Here is a 16,179-nt window from a genome sequence, read left to right as displayed (position 1 = left end):
ATGATCTTGGAGGTCTCTTCCAACCTTTATGATTCTATGATTCTATGATTAAATGGAGTGAAACAGACTGACCATATCTCTGTTAAATTGCTGCCAAAAAGAGAATTCCACAAGAGCTGATTTTTTCAATAAAAATTCTGAATTTCTCTAAAAAAAATAACTGTAGGTTGCTCATTAAATTCTGCTTCCTTTATTAGAACAGTTCAAAATTTCTCTTGCCTTCCTATTACAAAAAAATTAAGTATAATCCAGCTAAGCAATTCCTCAAAGGTTTATTTATTTTTTTGAATGGAAAACATGTTTTGACCTCTATATAAATCAGGTACAAATGAAGAGCAAGGAAAAGAGAGAGAAAGCAAGGAATTCACTAGAGAAACCAAAGTTGATTACTAAATGCTAAATAAGTGACTCTGAAGAAGGTTCTCCCCTAAAACTATTCGCACCTCCTTTAACAGAGAAGCACATTAGATTTCATGTATATTTTGCATGCTCATGTGCATGAAAATATGTTTCTTTACTAGGTCTGGCTAGCTCACAGCTCATTATAAAAGCGTACTTTTTTCCTTGAGCACAAAAAGGAAACAAGGTGACATTCATGTTTACTTTCACTTTCACCTTGATGCATGCAGGCAATCGACATTTCTTCTTTTCTTTTCAGAGACAGATGGTGGCATCATGAAAAGCTCCAGTAAAAGCACAGATCTCGTCTTGGGATCCCCATCCCTGCCAGGGTCTTTGGACAACTGACCTAATTGCTGGGTCAATGAACGCTAAATAAGAAAACCTCTATAAGCTCTACCACCTCCATTCTAACATTTTAGGACTCTCTGGAAGAAATAAAAAATAAAAAAGGATGCTACCTCCTGAACAAAGACAAACTGCGGAAAATACTCTGTTCCTGCCCCTCTCCCTGCTGCAATTTTGCTTGCCGGCTTGCAGCTGAGCCCCCCTGTGTGGTGCTCATGCATGATCTTCTGGGAGCTGGGTGGGCGGAGGGGCCTCCCCAGCTGCATGAACCCATCCTGGCTGCTCCCACTGCAAGACAGATTTCCAGATGCAGACAGAAACAATACAAAAAGATCAGAAGAGAGAAGACCCCAGGCGATCGGAGGCATATCATCCAGGCCCCGTGGGCAATCAAATTTCCAACGGAAGAAAGGACTTATCAGTAAATAATTTTGCCTTTTTGCACATGCATGGTTTTCTCTCATGCCGTGATGGTGGGTTGAAGGACAGAACACAGGTGTTTCAAGCGGTGGTCCCCAGAAACAAACTTACATTGCAGTGCCACGAGCAGGACCAAAAGCAGAGAGGGAGGAAAAAAGCTGCAACCAGGTTCCCCTCGCTCCACGTGCAGGAGGGGGAAGATGAAAGCGCATGTTCTGCATCCCTCAGAAAGAGGAGCTTCAAAGCCGATTATGCCCATGAAGTGAAATTTTATCCAGCCAAATAGCATTAAGCAATTCGAAATCAAGGCACATTGACTTGTTCCTGCATTCAGCACGCAGCCTCTTCAGTTTAGAATAATCGAAGTATGAGAAAGAGGAGGCTTGAGGACAAGTCCTTTCATGTCATCGGGAGAGGGTGGTGTTTTCAGACATGAGAAGAACAATGAATTAATTTACAGCATTTTTCAGTATCCAAGCTCCTAATCTTCAGGTCTGGCAGGTCTAGAAACCACGGAGACAACAGAATTAACACTGATTTACCCCTCTTGACCTTCTTCAGCACACCATGGGCAGCCAGAAGAACACAGTTAAGCAACATCATAGCGCTCTGCTCTGTTCCACAAAAACCCTCACCACAGGAAGCATGAGTACAAGGGCTTGAAATCAAATAGAGGAAAGCACGTTGTGCACAATTTGGATCCAAATGTCTAGATTCTACTGGCAATCTGCACTAGTAAAATTAACATGCCCAGGCATATTCGCTGGCCATTGCACAGTCCGTCCTGCAAACTGTTGGCCTCCCAGAAGAGAGCTGCTCGATCCACCTGCAGTCCACAGGAACCCCACACCGGCCTCGCTGCTTCCTCATTTAAGCGCCTCTCTTACCCCCCACGAGCCATGCCCCTGCTCTCAGCACGATGCATGACACACTGCATGCCTGTGGCTGCCAGAGAATTGCCCTGAGTCCCCGGGCTGGTGCACCCATGTGCCTGCTCAGCCCCTGCAGGGCACGGCAGCATGCTCGTGCACACCCCCTAGCGCGCTGGCTCCTGGGGACTCTGCTGCTGTTCCTTTTGTGCTTCTCCTGTGTGCTAGGCAGCCTCTAATGCTTCCTCCGGCCCACGAGGAGACCACGTTCCTCCATGGTGAAGGAGCAAAGGCACTGCTCATACATGCTGCTGCATCCCATGGGGTCAAACACCTGGTTCAGGGGAACCAGTAACATCAAAAATGACACTTGCTGCCAGAGCCTAGTAGAGGTCAATGGCAATGATAGCTTGGGTCTAAAGCAGCAGCCAGTGCAGGGGCACTCCGTGTCGTACAGGGCAGGGGTCAGGCTTATCCTGTCTGCAAGCCTCAGTCTCCCAAAAAGCGAGACATGAAGAGCAGAAAGCCAAGAACTGCATGCAGAGAGGGCTGTCTTTGAGGCTTTCTACAAGGAGCTGTAGAAAGGTCCTTGTAGAAAGCTCCCACAACCCATCTCAGAGGAGAAAACCACTGCCATCTGGGGCGGTGCTACCCCTAACTCCTACTGGTTAGGGAACAACCATTTTGGTGCCACCAAACCTGCGGCAGCCAGGGTCACAGAAGACTGCAGACATTTCAACAACGTGAAGTAGATCCTGTAATGTCCAGTTCTGTCAACTGTGGCTGTTGTTTCCAAGCTTGCTGCTTTGGAAGAGGTGCAAATTTCTGCTAAGAGGCAGAGTATATAGTACTACTTTCAAAAGCAGCATCCTCTCCACCTCATGGGTGCTTGGTCTGGTTGCACGTGCACTAGCAGACACAAACAAGTGCCTGCAAGAGCCAGTCCTGCTCAGGAGATGCACATATCCAACATGCTTGCTACTGTTACGCTACGTTTGTGGGAGATAGTGTCATGCTCTCTGATGTAGCTTGCTGCTAAACTGACAGTCTCCTGTCTCTGCTTATTTGTCTGCTGCAAATAGTGTCATAGCTGAGAAAGTAAGAGAGACAGCAAGCCCCAGGTCAGCAAGCATCTGTACCCCAAAATGCATGACGCCCTCATTATTATCACCCCTTCCAATCCCTCAGTAAGCAGGAAAAACAATTTTCCCTTGCCAGAGTTAGCTGGGGATGGCGTCCACCACCTGGCTGCTTTCCAGCTTAACCTACCTTGAGTTGTGACTGATGACAAGCAAGATCATTTCTTTGGGGCCCCCAAGTACGAACCCAATCTATTGCTACTTCTGGCTCCCTGAGCAGCCTCGCAAAAGGAGGCATAAAAATAATTTCATCAAGAGCTATTTCATAGCTCCTGACCCCGTGACTGAGCAATTATCCCACAGAAAAGAAATCCCTTCCAGTGGAAAGAGGGGATCACTGCAACATACTCATCAATGTGGGCTACCCCAGAACTGGAGCCAGCTGGGGGACTCCTGCTTCAGAAGCTCACAGACCTGATAGAGGTGGGTAAGCTGCTTTGAGCTTCAGGCGGAGACCTGCTGAATTTACTGACTGAGACAAGTAGGCTGTGTGTTTGGACTTACATGCCAGAGAAACTTTTCCCTATGTGAGAAAGGAGGTGGCCGTGAATTCAGATCAAACAGCGATCCTGTGCGAGAAATCCCCCTCCAGAGAGAAACCATGTCAACTGTAGGTCTGTGCTTATTATCCTCCACGATCCTTTCTTTCCTTATTTTTATGCCCTCTTTGCTAGGATTTCTGCACTACAGGCAGCAGGAGACAGGAACAGCAGCCAGGAAGACTCCATGCTTCTCTGGTTAACAGGCAGACATCTCACGTGAGACAGTCTGGTGATGCTTCCTTTCTCAAGAGTGGTTTTGTAGCATCAAAACACTGTTTAGAATCATAGAATGGTTTGGGTTGGAAAAGACCTTTAAAGATCATATAGTCCAACCCCCTGCCATGGGCAGGGACACCTTTCACTAGATCAGGTTGCTCCAAGTGCCATCCAACCTGACCTTGAACACTCATTAATCCCTGAAATTTGCTGTCACCTGGTAAAAAACAAAACTAAACCACCAACCATCCCCTCCCACAATCTGGTGATACACAGAAATGCAAATATGACCATAAAACATACCTGATGATGAGCAGAAAAAGCAAGGGGAATCCAGGATACTAAGTTGTGAACTCCCTGCAAGCCAAAAATGGCCCTGCAGTGCACCTCTTACACCACCAGTGGATCGCTTCAGCAAGCTAAGGGTGATACGGGGCAAACCACAGGCAGCCAGTGCTCAGTGGGAATCAGCTCGTCAGTCTGGACTGTCTTGTATCTCCTCTCTTCCCCTGCCATAAATCCTTTTCATTCCAGCACAGCTATCTCTCTGCTTCACATCTGAGTACTGGTCCACGCTCCGGTGGGGTACAGCTCTACAGTTCCTGGAGATTTTCCCCATCACTTTTTGTAACCTTTACGCAAACCTTTCCTGAAGCGAAACAGAATAAAGCCTTCAAGAAGTACGGGGGCTGGCTTGTCCTGCCCCGCTAGTAACTGCCACCAGCTGCCTCCTGCTCACTCCATCAACCACTGTGAGAGCTCCAGTCACACTGAAGCATTATAAACATTTCTTTCCAACGATCCTCTTCAAGCCACAGAATGTAAACTTCAACCGCTAATATCACACCACTACCTACATCTTATACTGGCCTTCAAAACAAAAGACATTTTTTAAATTGTTTTAAAATGGCTACTCAAGCAAAATATAACTATACTGAAGCACAAAAACAAGGAAAAGAGATTCATCCCAACATCTCCCAAAATATTCTCTTCTTAACACTTACTTACATTACAGCTATCTCATTAACTAAAAGGGCATGAAGAAAGAAATAAGAACCTTGTTTTTGTTCTCAGGGAAAAAAAAACAACAAACTTTCAATTGAGCCACTTACCCTAAATGAGAATTCGAGGTTTTCTCCTCCCCAGACTTCCATTCCTGTGTCATATGAACCAAGATAATCAAAATACTTCTTGCTCACAGAAAACAATCCACCTGCCATGGTTGGAGACCTATAAAAGAGAATAATAACTCTGAATTGAATAAAAACCGAAAAATATAAATTAACGAACCGCAGATCAAAAATACAATGTATTTTTATTTTCCATTTTCTCAGTCTTTTCTGGATACAAAATAACAGTTAGCCATTGATCGGTTAAGTAGTATATGGTCAGGCCATTTAAATTTAATTCTGTAGTAAAAAATTGTATCAGAAATGAGCTCCAGAATGTATTAAAATAACTATGAACTCAGAGAAGACAAACATTGTATTTATACAAATTTTTGCAATTACAGTGTCTCTGTGAGTGGCCATAAATGACTAGCCTCTTACCTTCACATAGTAGAACATAAGCTTTTTTGTGGCAGAATTATTTTAGCCAGCTCTGAAATTCTAAGTGCAGTATCCTTATATATTTTACTTAAGTAGTAAGTAAACACATATTTGTGTTTTGGTAATTAATAACAACATTTCTGATCCCATTAATATCAAGTGGAAAAACTCTCAGACATCAACTGAGCAGAATTAAGTAAATGGAGCCCCTGAAGAGATTTTTTCTTTCTAAGATCTGCCCATCTGTTGGGGTTTTTTTTAATTATTTGCTACGTTTGGAAGAAAAATAAGGGGCCAAGAGTGGATCCTCACTGAAGACCACAAGGCCCAGAGCGGCAGCGCACTTAGGGGATGTACTTTCAGTAGGGTAGTGTGTGCATGTCTATATAAACTTGAATTTGTTCATTATTGTTCCTAATTGTTTACAGTCTTAGAAAATGTCCCTCTTTAAAGTGCCAAGCATGTAATGCTGGTTGGAACTAAATTCAGCTGACACTTTATGAATTTTACTAAATTGCTGTTGAGGTAAATATTAACAAATGCTAGGTGCAGTGATCAGTTACTCTTAATCCATCAAAACTAATTTTACCAGCCATCTTTTTGAAGCAACACTGTCTTACACTATTATACGTTGTTTCAAAGAACGGAAAGAGATGAGGTGAGACAGAAGGAAAAAAAAACCCAAGTTCCATAACCAGTCAAGTTCTTCTGTCTCGCTCCAGATCCTGTCTTTCCAAACACAGCTGTTGGTGACACTGCTCTCAGCACTGCTGCCTTCTCCAGACACTTGCCGAGCTCACAGTCCTCGGGCTACCACGAAGCTTTATCCTTCATCGTTTTCCCCTCGGCACGCCAAAGACAGTTCTTGTCGTGGAGAAGAAAAGCATCATATTTAAACTAAAGGCTTTAAAAACATTTACTCTGTTTTGAAACTTTTTTTCAGGAGGATGTGGATTAATATATGCTGAGAAGGACTAAACTACTGCCTCACTTTTCCCATTTAAAAGAAAAAATGTTCTCTTCTCTCAGTTGAGGATAAGTTCATTAATACTTGTGAAGTACTGGGTATTATTACCATGATAAGCGACCTAGAAAAGACTGAGAAAATTCTGAGAGAATTCTGTATTTGTTGTAGTCCATAAAATAACAGATTATAAATAAAAGCAAGGACTAACAAAATCGTGATGTTAAAAATGCCAGCTGCTTCATTTCTTACAATACACTACTGAAATACAGCAACTTCCAAATTAAGCGTAGCAGACCCTCAACTATCAGGATTTTGTCTACAGAGTCCATTTTCCAGACGCATTGTTTGCACTCTTACCTAACCTCTCCTAAAAATACACTATGGAGTGACAGATAATACCAACTGATTGCAACTTGTCTTAAAACAAAACAAAACTAAAACCCACAAGGAAGACATCCGCATGAGCTCCTACGAGTTAGCCCTTCATAGAAACTATGGTGGGCAGAGCTGTATCATTTCATCCAATAAAGAACTGGCAAACTGGCTCACCTTTGAAAACAGAGCAAGGAACCACCACTATCGCTATGGCACAGATAAAGTCTTCAAAACTACTTTTGCCTTCTTACTGGTTGACGATTTTTTTCCCTCATTGACCACATTTTTTACAACCCGGATCTCTTTGCTTTGCACAGAGGACATCCTTTAGTATTAGTTAATCAGTTACAACCTTTCCGTGTGCTGAAAAGCATCTGTGGGAGTTTGCCTGCAGGAGTCCAGAGGCTGCTTGTGCAATAAGGATTCCATATGGAAGACTACACAGGCATTTCAGCTTTTAGAGGAGTATTTTTTCAGGAGCATGGTGAGCAGGAGCTATTTTGGAAAAAAGGGGAACTAAACAAGATATGTAGTTTTTAGTAATATGCTCATTTCTCAAATATTTTTCAGCACCCAGTATTTCTAAGTGAAGTCAAAAGCACTTGTAACATTCACAGTTTCCTAAGATGCATAAAAATTAACCTGATCACATCGGTCTTGGACTTCCTCCGTTTTTGTTCTCTTTCAGGGGTACTATGCCAAGTGAAGACCAGTCTCCAGTCAAATCCGCCGATCTGTGGCTCACCAGCATTTCCCAAGTACTCAAATGTATTCCAGTCAATAACATCAATAACTGGGCAGACGACAGCTGACTCTTCTTCCGCAATCCTAATATGATTTTAAAAGAAAAGGGTGACTTCCATTAGAAACGTCTCTCAAAAACTAGAACTGTCAAGAACAAAGAATGCTTACAAATGCCAAATGCAAAGTTTTGCTCCTCTTCAACTCATGCTGCAATTCAAGGAAAGGATAGCTACAAGAATAACCACCGATTTCTTGCTGAGGATGCATCAGGAGGATGCGTCAGGATGGACTCAGCTGTAGGCACCTGGCAAGCATCAGTCTTCCTGGACAGTGGAAGTGAGGTATGCCAGATGGCTTGAGATAACACATTCAGCATCTGGCTTGGCTGCCATACCCAGCACTGCATTCTCAACAAAAACATCTATTTTGTTTTGCACAGGTAGCTGAGTTCAAGATATTTAGAAAGCAGCATGACTATCGTTCTGCAAGGATGAATAAGGTAGCTAGGCTCTTGGCTCATGGTTGTTCTTGTAACTGTGATCATCTGTGAAAAGTTATCCCGAGCACTACAACAGTAACTCAAAAAGAAGCCATGAGCTTAAACAGAAAAAAACCATGCGACACAGGAATTAGATCTCCCACAGTGAAACATACATGAAGGAGGCCTCCAGAAACACTGACAACATAGGACATAAAAAGGAGAAACAAGATAGTACTGCAGAATGACACACCTATCAGCAAGGCTGATGTAAAGATAGTTAAGGTCTTTATCATACTAAGAATACATCAGAGCTGACGACATTTCTTGCAGGTCTACTTCTGCAAGGAGATAAACTCCTTCCTCCCATTTCTCAGTACCATACAGGGTTTTCTGGATTCCTTTCCAAAAGCATTTGCCCTTACAAAAGACTGTGGGATCCTTTGCCTTCACCTCAACTTCTGGAAAGGCCTCTCAGTACCAGGAGAGATCAAATTCAAGCACAGAAGCTCAAGCTAAGGCTTTTCTCCTAAATCACTCTTTAGCAATCTTCTCTACACTAGTCTTAGACATCTCCTATTAGTTCAGTGAAAAACTGACTTGTTTGACTAAGATACTGGTACTTGTTTTAGCCCTGCATCTTCTGATTTGGGTATTCCAGAGGAGAAGAAAAACTGAACATGTTATATTGCCAGACAAGGAAGAGACCTAATGTATCTGTCATTCGAGGGGAGCCAGTTCCTCATGGGATTATTAAGCTTAAAACCCGCAGGCTGGCCAAGGGCCTCTGACTCCGAAATTAGAGCAGCTTGTGGTGGTTAAATGCAGCAGAGAACAGAAGCAGTTCCAAAGAAGTATTGTCTGAGCTGAGAAAGACTGCCTTAAATATGAAATGCTCCCTCGTTGCCAGAGGGAAGATGTGACACAGCTGCTTTTTTCTTTATGATCTCCCATTGAAGTTCTGTTTGGTAGAGTGCACAAAAGGGCTTATACAAATATTGCTATCTCCTGTCTCACTTGCATAAAGCTTATGTACAAAGCAATGAGAATGATACGTACACAGAGGAAAAAAATTCCCAATAAAATGTAAAAATGCTTTGTTGCTCCTGTAAAGGAAAAGAAGTAAAAATTAGGTATCTGGCACGTGATTTCAGTTATGAAAGGAATCAGGTAAGTGAAAAGCCATCACCTGTTCTGTAAGTTAAGAATTAACTAGATGGTACAATGCACAGGCAGCTTACAAATACAACTATGTTTGCACTGCAAAATGCTCACACTGTTGTATTGCTTCCATACATTTGAGTCGAGATATGCCATGCAAACATCCCCTTAGAGATGTACGTCTGCATCTGCAGCAAGAAGGGCAAAAATTCCAAGACGCATCCAGGGCTAACTTTTTACAGAAGGTGATTTATTAGCCAAATCATTATTATCCAACTCCTTCCTCAAGATTGCCATCTAGTGGTTTGCTAAAGAAGCAAAGAAATTACAGAATCGTCTCCACAGTTATGTACTGTTTCTTCAGAGGACAGTCGTTAAAACCATGCTTATTCTTTGATTTTTACCCCTTTTCCTTTCTTCACGCTATCTAGACTGTTCATAGTTTACCCACAGTTATCTGGAATATACTCGGTATGAAATTTAGAAACAAGTTAAATATGACAATTTTAAGGAAAAAAAAAAAATTAAAATATTATTCCAGATACAATTTCAAATGAACATGGGGAGTTCGAGAACACAAGTTCCACTAGGCATCAGGAAGACTCGCACTCCTCAAGACAGTGTGTGCTTTTGGAAATCTCCCTCCAGTTGGAGGGGGGTGGATTAGCTCAGGGCTGGGAAGACAGAGTTTATTGACTTGTCTTCCAATCTGCTTATGTGTACGTTGCCCTGCAACAGGGGATGTCTCAGGGCACGCATCTTTCCAGACCTTCTCATCCACCACCCAGGTTGATAGAAGTAGCCACCTTTCCCAAGGCAGTTTCAAAGCTGGGGGAGGATTCCTCTTCCTGAAAACAAAACTTTCCCTTCTCTGAAGAAAAAGAGCAGCCTGGTCCTCGGCAGAAAACAAAAATCCACCTCCTGATCTTCCACACTTCCATTCGCTACCCCACCACCAGGAAACAAACACTCACAGTGCCTCAGGGACCAGACTTCGGTAACCTTTGGTAAACGTCTACCAAGAGCCATTTTTCCACCGCAGAAGTGTGCCAAACCCTCTCTTCCCCATCTGCAGCGGGACAGAAAACCAGCCCAGAGCATAACCTCACCTTGCCAGCAGCGGCTCCAGCCAGCCCTCGTGGCATTCGCAGTGGCAGTCCAGGAACGTCAGGATGTCTCCTTTTGCCACAGACGCCCCCAGCAGCCGGGCTCGAACCAGCCCCTCTCGCTTATTTGCACGGATAAGACGCACCTTGCGTAAGCCAGCCATGTAATTTTCCAAAGCCTCCTTTAAATGTTCTGTAACAAACAAAAAAAAAAAGAAAGAAAGAATATAGTTCTGGAACGACTGGTTTACATCATGCTACAGAAAGCTCTTTTTTCAGTAGCATATTACTTATAGCGGTGCCTGAAAGATGCCGGCATTCTGAACACTGATTCTGCTATACTGTCCATGTTAGGAAAGGACAAGGAAAAAGCACAGAACTTGGATGGACACAAATCACAGTTACTTTCAAGAAATTGAATGCTTCATATTTGCCTCTGTAATTCAGTTCCAAATTGTTAAGTGCTTCTCAAATGTTATATAAAACTTTTTCCATGTAAAAGTTTTATTCTTAAACACAACTCGTGTGGTGGAAAATTCAAGCATTGTCTTTGTGTCCCATAAATCAAACGAAAACAGATAAACAGGTAGCTCTCACTATACTAGACACCAGGGCAACCTTGGAGCAATCGAAACTTGCTCAAATTAGGAAACCTGAAATGCTCTGACCAGACTGTATGTTATCTATATATGCAAGCACTCCTGTTACAACACAGCAAACGTGCTTCCCCATTCTAAACTAAATTTGGTCCAGAAGTCAAATTTTTCACTGGCACGCTACAAGAAAAATTATTTTCCAATTAGATGCCTATGTTGTACAATTTTATGGTATGTTACTCAAACAGCATATCTTTTTCTCCTATGGACTGGCTGACAAAAAAACCCATCAACAATCAACATTATTTAGAGTTATTCTTCCTACCTTTGTCACTGTAATCATCTACAAGGATAATTTCTTCCAAAAGTATATCTGGAGATGTCTCAAGAACACTATGAACAGTTCGCAGAAGTGTTGACCAAGCCTCATTATAAAAAGCTATCACAACGGAGGTTTTTGGCAGGCTATAATAATCATACTTCTTCTCTCTGCATCTGTAAGGGAGGGGATTACATTTACTACAAGTGCAAAAGCATTTGTTAATTTCCATAAAACTACTCTCAAATGAAGATTTTGTATGCTATTTTCTAACTGTAAGCAAGGGCAAGAACATATAAAAGATCTTAAAAGAACTGCACGTACACGAAGAGTCATGCAAACACTTTCAGGAAGCTGGTCTTCCAGAAGTCCCATTTCCGCAGCACCATTATGACTAAAATTCTGTAACCCTCCAAAATGTCTAAAAGGAAAAATAATAGGAGGTATTCTGGGCTGGTGTATGTGCAATAGCCATCTTCGCACAATATTACCTCAAGTGGAAGAACAAGCAATGGCCAAAACATGCCTCAGATTACAGGGAAGAAAAAAAAAAATATATATATATATAAAACCTAAGTGTGGTAAAAACAGTAGCATAAATTACTGATAACTTGTGCTTTGGAAAATAAAACAAGTGCTAGACAGTAAAAACATAACTGTGAAGGAAGAGCAACATATAAAGAGAAAACAAAACAGCAACAGAACTGAGACGTATGTACACTGAAGCAGAATTTGGGAAGACCACAGAACTGCCAAGATATAATAGTGAAATCCGCAAAAAACACAGACATAGAAATGCATGGTTTTGGCTCTATGGGGAGCCAGGAAGCTTGCAACCCTTTGGATTTTGCTCCAGAATGTATTTCCTATAAATATACATATGAACTTCCCTAAATGAACATAAGGATGCCAAGAAACTTACAGCTGAGCCAAATGTGTAAATTGTTAAAGATTCCCCTGGTCTGAAAGAATTTTAAAGTAATAATGGTATTTATTACCATTTCTCCCCTTTTCTTAAAGCATCCTGTATGAGTTTTGTTAAAAACCAACAGAAATGGTTTAGAGATGTTTGAATTTTCTTATGCCTCCAGCTTACTGCCTGGAGTCACCAGGGCTTGTAAGGGGCAGAAGGACATACTTCAGCTTCTGTAGACCGCTAGGTCACAACAGATACCGAAGCAGGTAGGACATGCCTCCTACCAAAGCAGAACAGCAGCGAGCCCTCCAAAACCCATGCTATGGGGAGCTGAAGAGGGAAACCAGAACTGATCAGTAGAAAATGTGACAGCAAAATCCCTTAGGTCAATTTAGGGGAACCAAAATTCCCCAAAACTCCCAGAAAATGACATTAAAAGAAAACTGCTTACCTATAGCACATTGAGAATATATTTAGTGACTATTTAATGCTGCTGTGTTTGCAATAAAAAAAAAAAAAAAGACTACTTACAGGTTTCTTTAATGATTAGGCAACATCTATCAAGTTCCATGGTACAGAAAGAAAAAAAAAAAAGTCTGAATCTGAATATTCCTAATATTAAAATTCTTACAAGGGAAAAAAAAAGTCTGTAGAGTACTTTTGTAATAAATACCTGAAAGTGAGGAAGCAATGAGGAAAAATGACACTTGGGCAGAGGAGGCACACAGAAGGCTGCTTCTCAAACATGAAAGGAATGCTATGCAACAACACTAATTTTATATGATGCGTATGCATGCATATACACATAGGTAGGTACACATACACACACACTTATACAGTGAAGTACAAAAATGCCCATCCCTCCAGGCTGTAACTTGTCCTGAGGCAAACAGGGGCATTCACACAGAGAACTGCCTCACACCAATGGCTGGTGACAGAAGTGATTTATTTTGCCAAATGTTCATGTATTAAGACATGAAAAAGGAGTGACATTCTAATTAACTTTTTTTTTAAACGCAGAAAAACCTACTGTATGAATCCAATTTTAGAAATACATATTTACTTTAGGCTATTGAAAAACATTTATGCTCAGTGCTGCCAGGAAAAAATTCTTCTTGTGTATCACAGCCACTCGTACCAGGTAATTTCAGTTCATTTCTTGATGGAAATGGGATCTTTACCTACCCATTTTAGAAAACCGAAGGAAAAAAAGAAATAAATAGAAAACCTCCAGGAAAGCTTTCTCTGGCAAATACGTCAGAAAGATTCACAGAATAATAATGTTGTATTCCATTATTTAAAAAAGGAAATCCAAAAGGTCTAAAGAAGCTTATAAGCCTAATTATAGATTAAAGACTTCAATGGATTTGCCTGAAAATCACACGCTGGAGACGGGAAACATAATTTGGCACAGAGCAAGGCAATCCCCAAACTGTTTGTGATTCACTGTGCATTGCTGCCTCCATCGTTGAGCGTACCCTACACTGCGGAAAAAGGACAGCCTCCTACAAGACATACCAGAGTGCACGTTTCTTAGGTTTCTGAAGTCAAGAAAGAGGCCACAACTAAAAAGGGCGTTTTATTTACTAGCTCCGTGGTGGAAGGCAGCAGGCAAGTGCAGAGAAGTGACTCTCCAGGGCGGCAGGGCAGGCTGCTGGCCGGCACGGCCGCGCTGCCCCGAGGGGTGCCCGGTTCCCCCGGAGCCCGCTTCCCCCCAACAGGCCGGCTGGACAAGGCTGACAACCCGCTGAAGAAAGGAACCATCTCTCACCTTGCATGTTGAAATACACAGAGCACGACTGAAAGCTCAGCTTTTTAGTACACTAACTTTATTCTGGGGAAAACTAATCATCACGTATAGACCAACTAAAATTTTGAAACTTTTAAAGAATTAGGGAAAAAAAAAAGTCATTCACCTTCTATGCAGATTTGCACGTTTATCTCAGAAATTATTTCCAAGACTAGAAATTATTTCCTTACTAGATTGCTACAAGATCTCAACTGTTAGCAGTCTCAAATATTGTTGCTAAAATGAAGCACGCTTTTCCTTATCTTTCTGTACTGAAAGACATTTCAAAGAGTTTTGCTAAGTCTTAAAAAATAATCCCCTTGGGGAGATTACAAACCCAAAGCATTTCAACCATGGAAAAATAACAGTGTAAGAAAATCTTAAAAAAACGAATGAATCCCTGAAATGGAAATGCTTAGAAGCGTTGTTGAATAACAATTAAGCGGCATACATATGGACACTAAACATTACCACCTCACAAGATATACAAGCTTCAAAAAAACCACTACAAGTATGAAACCTGACTTAAAGCCTAGTGGTCGCAACTCGGCTTTTCCCTTTCCCAACTTCTGTTTACAACAGAACCACCATAGCAGTGCATCTTCTGTATTCACCTTTGCAAACTTCAGGATGTATTTTTATTCTCTGTGTGTCAGCCGAGTATCCAAGTTCCTACTTCCCAAGTGAATCATTTCACTCCTACTTTGTGTTATTCAGAAAAACAAATGCGTATCAGTTACAATGTGTCACTAAAATGACAGGGAGGATACAAACTGGTGACAACAGTCCCAAAATACGTTTTTGCAGATACTAGGAATGTATACTTACACTGCCTATACCGCAAGCTGCTTTCAGCTTCTGACTAAGGCACTCTTTAGTGCCACCCTCAAATGTGCAACACTCTCCTCTCCCAACATAGAGGATCACGTTAAGACAGGATTAATTGCATCTCACATTAGCCATCTAAAAGATGGGTGCTATCTTTGAGCTAATCGTCTGGATTCTGTATGTCCGTAAAGACAGATCCAGAAGGCGATTCACCTCTGTCGTGGTTTAACCTCAGCCGGCAACTGAGCACCACACAGCCGCTCGCTCACTCCCCCCACCCCAGTGGGATGGGGGAGAGAATCGGGAGAGTAAAAGTGAGAAAACTCATGGGTTGAGATAAGAACAGTTTAATAATTGAAATAAAATAAACTACTAATAGCAACAACAACAACAATAATAAAAGAATATACAAAGCAAGTGATGCACAGTGCAATTGCTCACCACCTGCCGACCGATGCCCAGCCAGTCCCCGAGCAGCGGCCCCCCCAGCCAGCTTCCCCCAGTTTATGTACTGAGCGTGATGTCCCATGGTATGGAATGTCCCTTGGGCCAGTTTGGGTCAGCTGTCCCGGCTGTGCCCCCTCCCAGCTTCTTCTGCACCTCCAGCCTTCTCAGTCGGTAGAGCATGTGGAGCTGAGAAGTCCTTGGCTAGGGTAAGCACTGCTCAGCAACAACTAAAACATCGGTGTGTTATCAATGTTGTTCTCACCCTAAATCCAAAACACAGCACTGTACCAGCTACTGGGAAGGAAACTGACTCTATCCCAGCTGAAACCAGGACAACCTCACCCTCCTTAAGCCATTTATCTAGCACAGACAAACAGACCTTTGTGGGTCCCCACCTCCCCCTTGTCTATAGAGGTTTAACTATAGAGCAGATGCTTAACTTTTCTACGGCTGAAGTTAAACAGCAGGAAACTACCTATAGCCCCTACTATTGGCTGCCTGATACATCACCTTGAACCTAGTTATCATAACTACCAAATGGTTTGTAAAAACCTAACACAGACACGAGGAAATGAGTTGCCTGTAAACCTGACATTTCCAAGCATGGACGATAAATGCAGAAGCACTGTCATCTGAAGTCCAACATATTCTTTCACTACTCTCATGATCTTATTCAACCACAGGAACTTTACTATTTACATAAATAATAATGATATATGTTAAAAAAAAAAAAGAAGTTAAAAATGTGTGCATGTGGAGTGGGTTCATTTTCTTCAGAAAAGTACACATATCTCTAGTCAAGCTGATTTTGGAAAAAGTTACCAGATACCAGGATCAGTCATTGAGGAAAAACTTATTGCCAGCACATGTGAGCAGCTTTTTTAAAGCCAACAAAAGAAAGGCATAAAGTTTTAAACAGGACTCAGATTTCACTGAAAAACACTGATATATAATGGATAACACAATGGAA

General features: G+C 41.9%; 1 protein-coding gene across 1 annotated transcript in view; it reads right to left on the bottom strand.

Moving 5' to 3' along the window:
* Positions 1–13,611, bottom strand: part of GALNT12 (polypeptide N-acetylgalactosaminyltransferase 12) — a 36,996-nt gene extending 23,385 nt beyond the window's left edge. Inside the window, exons 1-5 of the mRNA XM_009334966.1 lie at positions 13,517–13,611; positions 11,236–11,405; positions 10,318–10,507; positions 7,468–7,653; positions 5,046–5,163 (exon numbers count right to left, since the gene is read on the bottom strand). Of these exons, the coding sequence (XP_009333241.1) occupies positions 5,046–5,163; positions 7,468–7,653; positions 10,318–10,507; positions 11,236–11,405; positions 13,517–13,611 (759 nt within the window). The remainder of the gene's footprint in view (positions 1–5,045; positions 5,164–7,467; positions 7,654–10,317; positions 10,508–11,235; positions 11,406–13,516) is intronic.
* Between the last annotated feature and the right edge of the window lie 2,568 nt (positions 13,612–16,179).

The sequence above is a fragment of the Pygoscelis adeliae genome, unplaced genomic scaffold (assembly GCF_000699105.1).
Source record: "Pygoscelis adeliae isolate BGI_AS28 unplaced genomic scaffold, ASM69910v1 Scaffold312, whole genome shotgun sequence".
Classification (NCBI taxonomy): Eukaryota; Metazoa; Chordata; class Aves; order Sphenisciformes; family Spheniscidae; genus Pygoscelis; species Pygoscelis adeliae.
This window is presented reverse-complemented; position numbering and strand designations above follow the sequence as displayed.